At 50.7% G+C, this 12,801-nt stretch overlaps 1 protein-coding gene across 2 annotated transcripts in view; it reads left to right on the top strand.

Moving 5' to 3' along the window:
- The first annotated feature begins 6 nt into the window (after window positions 1-6).
- The window catches only part of STRN4 (striatin 4), a 30,453-nt gene continuing 17,658 nt past the window's right edge, over window positions 7-12,801 (top strand). For both annotated transcript variants that reach the window (XM_004381604.2, XM_023736251.1), the window contains exons 1-4: window positions 7-125; window positions 8,921-9,024; window positions 9,672-9,745; window positions 11,076-11,154. In XM_004381604.2, the coding sequence (XP_004381661.1) occupies window positions 8,996-9,024; window positions 9,672-9,745; window positions 11,076-11,154 (182 nt within the window). In that variant the 5' untranslated portion in view covers window positions 7-125; window positions 8,921-8,995. The remainder of the gene's footprint in view (window positions 126-8,920; window positions 9,025-9,671; window positions 9,746-11,075; window positions 11,155-12,801) is intronic.

Here is a 12,801-nt window from a genome sequence, read left to right as displayed (position 1 = left end):
GCCCCGGGCCCACGGCGGGGCCAGAGCCCCTGAGCCTGCCCGGGATCCTGCACTTTATCCAGCACGAGTGGGCGCGCTTCGAAGCCGAGAAAGCCCGCTGGGAGGCCGAGCGCGCCGAGTTGCAGGTAAGCGCCGCCCCAGGACCCCCAACCCCCAACCCGGCCCGGCCCGGCCTCACCCGCCGCTCCCGTCGCCGCCATCTTGGAGCAATGGCCGCCGGGACGGCCGGGGGGGCGGGAGGGGACCGCGACTGGCTCGCTGAGGGAGTGAGGGGACGTCTGAGGGGGGTCCTGAGGGTACCCGGGGGCGGGAGGAGGCTAGGACCGGCTCGAGGTGGGTGTAGGGGAGACCCTGGGGCTGGAGGGACTGACCGAGACCGGCAGAGAGACGAGGGCGGGAGGAGACCTGAACCGGCCAGGAGTGGGATTGAGCTGCCCGGCCTAGGGGTTCCTGAGGGGAGGGGACTCGGGGCGGGAGGAGAACCTAAGAGAACTCAGAGGAAGACGATGAGAGGCGTTTGAGGTGTCTGAGAGAGATCTGAGTGGTTTTGTATGGAAGTGAGCAAAGCTTGCAGGCAGCCGCGGGGGTGCCAAGGGACTCCCACCCCCTCCCCGACCAGCTGAGGGGGGGAGATGGAGCCTGATGGGCTTCGGTGGGAGAGAGGGGGCGTCTGCAGGGACTTGGGACCCGCTGAGAACGAGTCCGAGCGGGGAACCGGGATGATAGGGAGGGTGTCAGGAGCCTGGGATGGGGCGTGTTTGGGAGCGTTTGGACGGGGGAACTTCCAGATGTTTGTGTGAGGACTGTGGCGGTGAGATGCGGATCCAAGGGGTCCAGGATGAAGGTGTGTGCCTTCCCTTGTAGGGAGGAAACTTTGGGGAGTCCTGGCATGTATGGTCACAGTGTTTGAGTAAGGGGTCCCTTGGATGGAGATGTGGACAGGGCAGAGGATGTCCCCTAGGAACCTGTGTGGAAGAGCTTGAGAGGGAAACTCCAGTTTGGGGGTGTGGAGGAGCAGGGGGCTGGCCCTGAGATGGGAGATGTGTGGAGGGTGTCAGAGAATCTTGAGCTGGAAAAGTGGGAGGTCAGGCATGACCATCGTGGAGAGGAGAGGACCTGGGATGGGGGCAATGAGAAAGAATCTGGGGAGGACGCTGGGTGATGGAGGGGGAGGAGGCATCTCAGAAGGACCTTGGGGGAGATGTGTTTGTGGAGTAGCTTGGGAGAGGGATGTGCCGTGGGATGATGGCTGGAAGAGGCTGGGGAGTTGGGCTGGGTTTTTGACCTTGAGGAGTGTGGGTCCGTTTGCGGAGAGTGCCTGGTAGATCCTTGGTATCAGAGATGTGAGGATCTGAAGGGGTCCAGGGACGCCATGAGGTGCCTGAGGGTTCCTGGGCTGGTGTATTAGTGGTAGAGGTTGTCATTACCTGCTTCTAGCAGCCCATCTTTCCCCATCTGATTTGTTGTTTCCTATCTAGCTGAGGGGGAGACCTAAATAAATAACTGATTAAAATTTTATCCATAGTGTAAATAAAGAGAGGCTTTTGTCCTCCAAATTCAAGGTATCTGAGCGCATCCCACAGTTCTCCCCCCGTCACTGGGGATCTTAGCTGTGTGGTAGTGGAGACTCAGGGCTGGGCTGGAGGAAGAATCCTTATATAAGTGCCCCCCACTTTTGTGTTCATTTCTGTACTTTCCAAGTTCTTTCCCACTTTATATGTCATTGAATCCTCTCAACACCCCATGAGGTAGGCAGGACCATCATTATTACCCTCACTCAGCAATAATGATAAAACCAAAAAACCCAAACCCATTGCGAGAGAGTTGATTCCAACTCATAGCGACCCTGTAGGACAGAGTAGAACTGCCCCATGGGGTTTCCAAGGCTATAATCTTTATGGAAGCAGACTGCTGTGTCTTTCTCCTGCAGAGCGGCTGGTAGGTTCAAACTGCTGACCTCTCAGTTAGCAGCTGAGCACTTAACCACTGTGCCACCAGGGCTCCTTCAGTAATGGTAGCAGCTGCCATTTATTGAGTACTTATTATGTGTGAGGCACTGTATTAAGTACTTTAAGTACACACTGTTGTTTAATCCTTGCAACATTCTGGGAGGGTGAGTGATTTTTAGCTCCTCCCCCCCATAAAAAAAATCAGAAGAGAAAACGACTTGAAGAAGGTAAATAATTTATCTAGGACACAGCCGGTAAGTGGCAGAGCTGGCCTTTGGGCTTTCAACCCATGTTCTGTACCTCTGCCACCCAGTACAGATGAGAAAACTGGCCCAGGGAAGCTCTGTGGCCTCCCAGAGTCACCCTAATAGTCAAAGTAGAGCTTGGGCTGAATCCTGGTCTCTTGGGCCCCCTGCCTGTGCACCCGACGGCACCCACCACACCATCTTCTCGTCTTTGAGACTAATGAGTGTAAAGAGATATGTGTATTCCCTCACTTGGTGACTGTTCTTGACATTTGAGAGGAACTTGTGGGTGGCACCCAGGAAAGCTGTCCCCCATCACTTACTTTGTACTTTTGTTCTGTTAACCAGTTGCTATGGAGTCCAACTCATGGAGACCCCATGTGTGTCAGAGTAGAATTGTACTCCATAGGGTTTTCAGTGGCTGATTTTTCAGAAGTAGATCGTCAGGCCTTTCTTCTGAGGTGCCTCTGAGTGGACTCAAACCTGCAACCTTTCGGTTAGCAGCTGAGTGTGGTAACAGTTTGCTCCCCGAAACACTCCTTTAGATCTATTGCACACTAGTAAAAAAATTAAACATCTCACAAGTGTACATATGAGTGAAGAGGGAAGTCGTGCCCCCTCCTTCCTTCATCCCGTCCCTACTCTTCCCTCCAGCTCTCCTCCCTGTTATTTCTATGAAAGGAGTTCAGTTGTGTGTGTGTATGTGTTTAATATATGAAATCATATTATCTGTATCATTTTGTGATTTTTCTCACTTAATAACGTGTTGTGTTCCTTTCCTGTCTGCACAGCTCTTTCTCATTGTCTTTAATAACTACACAGTGTCCCATTGTATGTTTGTCCCACCACTTATTTAAGTTGATTCCTGTTCATGGGCTTTTAGGTTGTTTACAATTTTCCACCCTTGGAAATGGCTGCAGTGACTATCCTTGTGTTCCTGTGTGAGTATAAAGTAGACTGGACGGGAGGAAGAGCAGAATAGATGTGCTGGTGAAGTGTGGATTGGCTCTGCCAAGTTTCCCCCTCCAGCTTTCACTGTCTGCAGCACCACTTTTTACACACCTTTACTAGAGCACTTATCACCTACATAAAGTGGGCCTGCTTGAGAGCCTTTAGGGCCCGGACTGTGTCAGGTATTTCTGATTGACTGTGAATAACTTTTCTCTGAATAATTGAACATAGCTTCTCCCTGCACAGGGCCTGCCGTGCAGTCAGGGCTCAGTAAGTGTGTGGAACGGCAGAAGAGGCAGCTCCTTGTGAGGTCCTGCCAGGAGGCACCCAAAGTTTGGAGCAGGGAGGTATTGTAGATACGGTTTGGTAATAAGCAGGAATTTGCTAGAAGGGGGGGTTCTGAGAAGTAGACCACGTGGTTTCTGCCCTTCAGAAACTTCCAGGCTAACTGAGGAAGCTGGTTTACACAGGAGAACGATACAAGCTTGTGTACACTCGTGGTCTCGGTTGTGTGGCATTTCTTGGAAGGGATGCTTTTTGAGGATGGAAGGAACCTTCTTTGGGTGAGGAATTTGAACAGGGTGTTTCCTGCAGGAGCAGAGATAGGAGATGCAGTGAACAAGTGTGCCAGCAGAGAAGGTGGAGCTATCTGCCTGCCCACTCCCAGCCCCACGGGGGCTCTGAGGGACCCAGTGGGAACTCATCCTTGCCAGGAGCCCCTGAAGCTTGGGAAGGAGGCATGTAGGAGCTGCAGGGCTGGGCAGAAAGGTTGGCAGCAGGGGGTCGGGGCAGAGGTAGAGAGAGGCCTCTGTCCTCAGGGGACTGAGATGCTGAGGTTCCTCAGGACGTTCTCTAGGTGCTGCTTGGCTGGAGCGAGGGAACAGCCAGAGGAGAGGCGGCAGGATGTGTCAGGACAGCTCTGGGGGTGTGTGTGTGTGTCCTGCCAGTCTGGCCAGAAGGAGTGCTGTGGGCAGATGGGGTATGTTAGAGTACTCCCAGATCCCAGTCTTACCTGCCAGGCCCTGTGGGGGCTCTCCCGGATCAGGCAGGGCTGGGAGACTGGCCACCGACACTTCCCCTTTGGGGGGATCCCACCAGCCTGAGACACTTCAGCCACATCTTTCTGGTTCTCTTTCCTCCCCTCTTGCCAGAAGAGCTGGGGAAGGGACACCAGAGCAGAGTAGGCAGAGCGAGATCCTTGTGTCATAATTAGGAGAAAGGGCATGAGGACTTGGTCTGCTGGCAAGGAGATGACAGGGGAGGCTGACAGAGCGTGAGGGCTAGGTGTGATTCTCCGTTCCACTTTCTTCACCCACAGACAACTGGTCACTGGGTCTTATCAGTGCTGCCTCTTTATTATGGCAAGTCCGCTCACCCCACTGCTCCCATCCTAGTCTGGGCTGCTCTCATTTCTCCCTGGAATTTCTGTAACCAATCTCTCTGCCTTTTGCTTGGCACCCCAGCCATCAGTTCTCCGCATTATAGCTGGAATTGCTGTTGTAACACGCAAATCCAAATACAGTCCTTTACCGAAAGCCCTTCCATGGCTTCCGCTGTCCTCTTAGGATACACTTCCAACTCGTTTACCTCGTCTGTGGGCTTTTGTTGGACTTATGCACGTCACTCATTTTCCTCGCTAACTCTGGTCAGTATGGCTGGACGTGTGAGGGTTCCTTTAGCCTGCCCGGCACACTTTCCTTCCCCGGCCAACTCCTGCCCAGCCCCAGGTCTCAACTGAACTGTCACTTCCTTAGCTCCAGAAGTGGGTGGGTGTCCCTCCTCCTGTAGCATCCTTTGCTACCTCACTGTGGCCTCATCACATTGTGTGTGTCACATAATTTACTACTAACTTCTAGATTTGAGGACTTGTGTCTATAACCAGTGAGTTCCTAGGATATGGATTCTGGCTTCTGATTGTAACAGCTATATCTTATTTCTTTCTAGGATATGCTAGTTGTCACTGATCATGCCTGTCTCCTGCACTGTGGTGGCAGGAACCATGTGTCTCCATTTTTCCGCCAGTGCCTCCCAAAGTACCTGACATTGGCTAGCAGTCTGTTGTGAATTGAATTGTATCTCCCCAAAATATGTGTTGTAAATCCTAACCCCTATACCTGTGGTTATAATCCGATTTGGGAATGGGTTTTTTTTTTTTGTTATGTTAATGAGACAGTATTAGTGTAGGGTGTGTCTTAAGTCAGTCTCGTCTGAGATATAAGAGAGATTGAACAAGCAAGCAGAGATGGGGGAAGATAGATGCCACACCACATGAAGATCACCAAGTGACAGGGACCTTCCCGCAGAGCAGACAGAGCATTCCCCTGGAGCTGGCAGCCTGAGTTCGGACTTCTAGCCTCCTCAACTGTGAGAAAATAAATTTCTGTTTGTGAAAGCCACCCACTTGTGGTATTTTTTATAGCAGCACTAGATCGCTAAGACAGTCACTACGTAGTGTTGAGTGTCTGCTCCCACAGGCAGTACCGGGGCTGGGAAGTAGAAGGATCACTCATGGAGTCCCAGGAGGGCAGGGAGGACAGTAAGGAGGTCACGTGGGGCTTGTGCTTGGTGATCTTTTCTTCTCCACCCCTCTCCCCACCACATAACTGACTCATAAGCAGAGTAGATTTGGGTGACTGAGATCCAAAGGACAGAAATTCAAACTTCAGAGATGTTGACCACGTGTGAGTCCACCTCTCTGTTCTTAGATGTTTATGCTTGTAAATATTGATTTTAGGAGGAGCCCTGGTGCAGTGGTTAAGCACTCAGCTGCTAACCCAAAGGTCAGCAGTTTGAACCCACTAGCCGCTCCTCAGGAGAAAAGACCTGGCGATCTGCTCCCATAAAGATTACAGCGTTAGAAACCCTATGGAGGAGTTCTACTCTGTCCTGTAGGGTTGCTATGAGTCAGAATCGACTCGATGGCAACAGGTTTGGTTTTTTGGCTTAAATACTGATTTGCAATGTAAAATGAAAAGTTAAGAGAAAAAAAAAGTCCCATTATACCAGTGACAGGTGAAGTTTCTTTTCCGTAGCACACCTGACAACATGTATGTATTTCTGTATTGTTTGTCCCACACCCCTACTACAATATAAGTCCCATCCTGTTCAAGGCCATAGCCTCAGCATGCATGGTGGGGGCTTAGTAAATATTTGTGAATAAATAAATGAATGGATGACACTTTTGTTATGCATTAATGCATATACATCCCTTCTTATTTGTTCACAAGGAGACACACTATTCTGAACTTTGCTTTTTTCCACTTAAGAATATATTTTGGCAGTCTTTCTGTTTGGGTATACAGGTAGTCCCCGACTCGAAGGAGTTCTGTTCCCACGACTCTGTCATGAGTCGGTTCTTATATCTAATTTTTTCTCCCATTATTATTGCCTTTTATCATCAATATCTTTAGAAATCTAGTCTTTATTTGTCCTTGGGGGGCATAAGAATCGTAACATCAGTAAATTATGTGCTGCAATACTGTATGTAGTACATATTATTAATGACAAGACGCACAAAAAAAAGGACGATTGTAAGTGTGGTTTGTCATAACTTGAACACGTTGTAAGTTGGTAACTACCTGTGTATGGTTATGTGGTGTTTTAAAAAAGAACTGTCTAGTTTTCCATTCTACAGGGAAAAAATTGGTTTAACCAGCTCTCTGCTTAACTAGTCCCCTAATGGACATTTTAGGAGCCCAGGTGGCACAGTGATTAAGTACTCGGCTTCTAACTCAGCAGAAAGGTTGGTGGTTGGAATTCACCAGCCGTTCCATGGGAGAAAGACCCGACGATCTGCTCCCATAAAGATTATAGCCTTGGAAACCCTATGGGCAGAATTGACACGACGGCAACGGGTAATGGACATTTAGTTGCTTCTAGCTTTCTTGCCATTACAAATAATACTGCAAGGAATATCTTTGTACATACCGGTGGGCGTACCATTGCAAGCATGCCCAGAGAATAAACTCCTAGAGGTGAAACTGCTAGGACAAAAGGAATGTGCATTTAACATTTTTATAGATATTGCCAGATTGCTGTCCGGAAGGTGGCGTCAGTTTATGAGCCCACCAATGGTGTATGGGTATGTGTGTGCCAGTTTCCCCAGCCCCCAGCCACTGCTAGGCTACTCAGCCTGTGTTCAGTTCTCTGCTAACCTGAGAGACAGACCTGGTCCCCGGGGCAGGGCAGGGGTGGTTGTAGGGCTGTGGGCACAGGGCTGTGTTGTGCTCCAGGGAGATGAGGTGGATGGGTCCGGGCCCTGTGAGCCCCGAGGAGAGGGAGAGCAGTGTGGGCGTGCATCTGAGAGGGCTGCCTGGAGGAGACGTCCAGAGCTAGGCTTTGAGAAGGAGCCAAAACCAAACCAAACCCGCTGCTGTCAAGTAGATTCCGACTCATAGAGACCTCTGTAGGACAGAGTAGAACTGCCCCCATAGGGTTTCTGAGGCTGTAACCTTTACCGAAGCAGGCTGCCACATCTTTCTCCCACGGAATGGCTGGTGAGTTTGAACCACCAGCCTTTCAGTTAGCAGCCAAGTGCTTAACCACTGCACCACCAGGGCTCATTTGAGAAGGAGCAGGGGCTGGAAAAGGTGTCTGGGGCCAGACTGGAGGCTTCCGAGAGAGCTGATGAAGTTCTTTAACAGGCATGTTGTGTGTAAGGAGCTTGGCCCCGGGAAGATGCAGCTGCCCGAGGGGGCCAGAGGCCCGTTACCCACAGGCCTCCCTGCCTAACTGGTCTTGGGTCTCACAGGGATCCGGCTCCTCTACAGAACAGGGCCTGTTTCAAAGTTGTAGAAGAATGGACAGGGAGAATATAAATAACACGAGAGATAGGAGCTGGCATTATTAGTCTTTATTCTGTGCCAGGCCTTGGACTGAGAGGAACGTAGCACCTGAGATCCTCATAACAAGCCTAAGGGATAGGAGCTCTCATGAGCCTCATTTCCTAGAGGGGACACGGAGGCCTGATATCATGCAGCCAGGAAGTGGCTGAGCCAGGCCCCTGGGCTGGGAGATGGAGACCTTGGGGAGAAGCCAGGGATGAGCTAGGCGCCAAGGGCTTTGGCAGAAGTATGAGTATGGTCAGGGGCCAGGATCCTGCCTCGAAGACCGTTGGCCCAGTGTCTCCAAACGACCTGTTGACAGACCAGGGCAGACTGGGGCAGCCCAAGCCAGCAGACGATGTGACGTGGTTGACAGGAGCCCTGGGTCCTGTCTGTGGCACGTCTGTCTCACTCCCTGGGCAGACTTCAGCGGGATGATGCTCCCACGGTTGGGGTTGGCGGTAAAGCTTTTGCATTGGAGCGGGAGCTGAGCCAAGCCACCCACTCTTGTCCCTGAGCTCCAGAAGTAACTTCCTACGCCTCCCAGAGACAGATGCTATAGTAGGAATAGCGGGATGTCACCTCCACCAGCAACCTTGGGACCAGCACCTGCCTTGGCGTGAGGGTGGGAGTGAGGAGGGGGAGTTCAGGGCTGTTAATCACTGGGGCTGCCACCTTCATCCCTGACCTGCCTTCTCCCCAAAAGCCAGCAACCACTTTAAATTCAGGGGCTAAGGATTCCTCTCCAGGCCTTTTACTGTGGGTGACATGGCAGGGGCCCTAGAAACAGACCCCAGTGTCCCTCTCACTGCTCCACTGACCCCTGGTGTGAGGAAGTGGCTGCCGCAGGGCCTTGTGGGGGCTGGAGCTGGCTGTGCCTGAGGGAGAGCCTGAGCCCTGCGGCCTCCTGTTCCGTTCTCTCTCCCTCCACTCTCCTTCTTTTCCCCTGCAGGCTCAGGTGGCCTTCCTCCAGGGAGAAAGGAAAGGGCAAGAGAATCTAAAAACAGACCTGGTACGGCGGATCAAGATGCTGGAATATGCGCTGAAGCAGGAAAGGTGAGTCCGCTGGCCCTGGCCCTGCCTTCTGAGGAGTCAGGCCCATACACTGGGGTCGGGAGGCCGTCAGGCCGTGCTCTTCTTGGCACTTTACTCTTCTCGGCTGAGGGAGATTTGGGATCAAGCATTCTTCCCGTCATCCCAGGCCTGTATGGCTTCTAGGGGAGAGGGACAAAATGAAACCTAGTGCCCTGGGCCTTGCGGTTGGTAGGGTTCAGGATAGACACCAGTAACAATACTGGTAATAATGATGGCTCACTGTGTGCCACACACTGCCTAACACTTCCTATTCATTATCTCACTTAGCCCTTCTAGTAGCCTAATGAGATTGGTGTCAGCCCGGTTTCCCATAAGGAACTGAGGCTTCAAGAGGGTGAATGGCTTCCTCAAAGACTCATAGAGCTGGGCTAGAAAGCCAGCCTGCCTGACTCCAAAGAGCAGGTTCTTAACCACAATGCGCTCTATCTCGCCTCCCCCAGCAGGGCTGCTTCCTAGCCAGGTAGGGGAGGAAGGAGGATAGGGAAGGGGTAGGGGGAGTTCAGCCTTGGAGGTAGGAGAGTGGATTAGGCAGAGGCCCTGGGATTTGGGATTCCTGAGGTGAGTCTACTCTCCTGTGTCTCTCATTTGTTAATCATTTGTTCTTTTAGGGCCAAATATCATAAGCTGAAGTTCGGGACAGACCTGAATCAGGGGGAGAAGAGACCAGATCTGTCAGAACAAGGTACCACTCTCTGATGTCCCCAGCTTGTGCACTCCCTCCCCAAAAGCTGAATGCATAGAGACGTGTAAAGGTGGAGGGGTGCTTGCCTCTTTATTTGCTCCCGTAGGAAGCAGAATTGGCCATGGGGGCTGGGGAGGAATCTCATTCCCAATACCCACCCCCTTGGCTGGATTACTTTGTGCCAGGTGCTGTGCTGGGACCCAAGGGGTTGGATCGTGGGGAAGCAGGCCAGGCCTGCCTGCCGTCCCTCTGTGGAAGTCGAGGCAGATAGACAAAAGCAAGCAGATCACAGCACCCTCTGGGAGCAGTGTGAGATAGCGCTGTTTACAGGGCACTGGGAAAGATTTCGCGGAAGAGGCAGCATTTGAACTGAGCTTTTCGGTTATGCATCCAGTCATTCATCAAAACTATATTTATTGGGTGCTGGCTTTGTGTCAGAGATCAGGAACTCAGCAAGATGGACACGGTCCCTGCTGTAAGCGCCGATAGAGCCTCAGCTCCTTGAAAGAGGAATCAGTGCAGCAGCAGAGGAGTTGGGGGGTGGTATTCCAGCTGGAGGAAAGAGTGAGGATAGACATGTGGAGACTTGAGAGCACAGCAGTTTAGGGGGCGGGGCATTGTCCAGTGTGACTGGAACAAATGGTGGAGGTGGCGGGCTGGGCAGAATAGTGGTGGAAGTTTGGCGGAGACAAACTGTAAAGGCCTTAAATGAAGAGCCAATAGCAATTGTTGTTGTTATTGTGAGACTCTCCTGCTAGGCTGTAAGTTCCACAAGGACAGGGGTCTTTGTTTACTATGTAGCGCAGGCACCCAGCCAAATACATTGTAGGTGCTGGATAAAGATTCGCTGAATAAAAGAAATTGAATGAATTACCTAATTTAATCTCACCCCAATCCCAAGAGGTAGTTACTGCTATTATTAACCTCATTTCTCAGAAGAGGAAACTGAGGCTGAGATTGGTTGGTGGGCTCAGATAGGCTCAGACGGGAAGTAGCAGAGCAGGACTCAAACCCAGGTCTGTCCATTCTCTTAGAAGCAGGCCAGCCTTTTGAGTAAGAAAATCACGTACCTAGATCTGAGTTTTAACATGACTAGGGTGTGGGGTATGGTTTGGAGAATGACCAATCAGAAGATGAGAGATGGAGGGGCACTTCAAGGAAGGAGACTCAGAATGGAGGGGAGCAGGGAGGTTTCAAACCACTCAGGAAGTGGACTCCGCAGGACCGCATCACCAATTTGGATCTGAGGGGTGAAGAAGGAGGTGGGGGTGATGGGGAAGTGGTGAGGGCCCTGACTAAGACGACCTGCCTTCTTTCTCTCCCCCGTCAGTCTCCAACGGCCCTGTGGAATCAGTCACCCTGGAGAACAGCCCGCTGGTGTGGAAGGAGGGGCGGCAGCTTCTCCGACAGTGAGTGTGCCCAGGGTTGGAGCCGGGGGGACGGCACGTTTGGCTTGAGAGATAGACCTGAATACTGCACAGTCCTTCCTGTCCTCGTCGGGAACGCTGATGTATCAGGATCTCAGCTGGCCCCAGCTGGAATGGCCCGTCACCCTGTGGGTGGAGCCCTGCTTGGGAAGAGGGAGATGGGGGCCCCTGCCTGAGGGAGGAGAAAGATAGGGGACCCCACTCTTGGAAAGTTATTCTTAGTCCTCTGTAGCATTTTTTAAAGGGGTAATGTTAGAGTACTTTTATTACTAAAGAGATTTATGTATTTTAGAAAACTTGAAAAATACAGGGAAGTGCAGAGAAAAAAAATAAAATCACTCAGTTCCATCACCCAAGGAATTTCATGTTCCCGTAAATATTATGGCACATATGCACTCAGTCTCTTCCGTGACTATATATGTGTGTGTGCACGCTCAGGCTTTATAAAAGCAAGGATTCACTCCTCACAATATTTTGTAAGACATTACTTTTGCTAAGTATCGTGAATGTCTTTCCATATAAATCAGACATGTCATGTGGCTTTTTTTTTTACTGTGGTAAATATATAGGTAACAAAACATTTGCCGTTCTATAATCTTCACACATACCAAAACCAAACCAAGCCCGTTGCTGTTGAGTTGATTCTGACTCTAAGCAACCCTATAGGACAGAGTAGAACTGCTCCATAGGGTTTCCAAGGCTGTAATCTTTACGGAAGCAGACTGCCACATCCTTTTCCTGCAGAGTGACTGTTGGGTTCAAACCGCCAGCCTTTCAGTTAGCAGCCGTGTGCTTAACGACTGAGCTACCAGGGTTCCTTTATTTCACATGTACAGTTAGTGGATGTGTCATGTCATTTTAATGACTGTAGTAGTCTGTCATGTGGATAACCGTAACTTCCTATATCCAGTCCCTTGTGGTGAATTTCATAGAGGGTGTGTTTAACTTTTTAGTATTAGGAACAATGTGACAAACATCGGGAAGCTATTTATGCATATCCTTGACTTCCTTAAGCTAAATTTTTAAGCTACATTTTTAGAAGTGCACTTGCTAGCTTACAGTGTGTGCACTCAACAACAGCAAAATGATAATAGTAACAGGCAACATTTACCTAGTACCTATTATGTGCCCGGCAGCACGCTACACATTTTCTGCACCTTGATTCCTCACAGAAATCCCTGTGAGATGTAACTACTGGCCTTACCCTCATTTTCACAGGTGAAAAAACTGAGGTGCAGTAAAGTTAAGTGTTTGCCTAACGTCACACAGTCAATAAGGGGAGGGTCTGAGATCTCAGAGCCCAAGCCCTTACCCGTAATGCTTCCCTGCCCCTTTCCTGGTAGGGAGATGGGAGTCTCTGGCGCACACAGTGCATGCTGGAGACAAGCAGATGGAGACAGGGCAGTGTAACGTGAGAGAAGCAGTCAGGTGTCCCAGAGGGACAGGTGCTCAGAAAAGTTCCAGTGGAGGAGGCACTGAGGACCAGCAAGGGCCTTTTCACATCTTTTTTTTAAAATTATACTTCAGGTGAAGGTTTACAGAACAAATAGTTTCTCATGAAACAGTAGTACACGTATTGTTTTATGACATTGGTTAACAACCCCACAACATGTCAACCCTCTCCCTTCT

The sequence above is a fragment of the Trichechus manatus genome, unplaced genomic scaffold (assembly GCF_000243295.1).
Source record: "Trichechus manatus latirostris isolate Lorelei unplaced genomic scaffold, TriManLat1.0 scaffold00087, whole genome shotgun sequence".
In the NCBI taxonomy this organism is placed as follows: domain Eukaryota; kingdom Metazoa; phylum Chordata; class Mammalia; order Sirenia; family Trichechidae; genus Trichechus; species Trichechus manatus.
The sequence above is the reverse complement of the archived record's forward strand: the minus strand, read 5'-3'. Positions and strand labels throughout refer to the sequence as shown.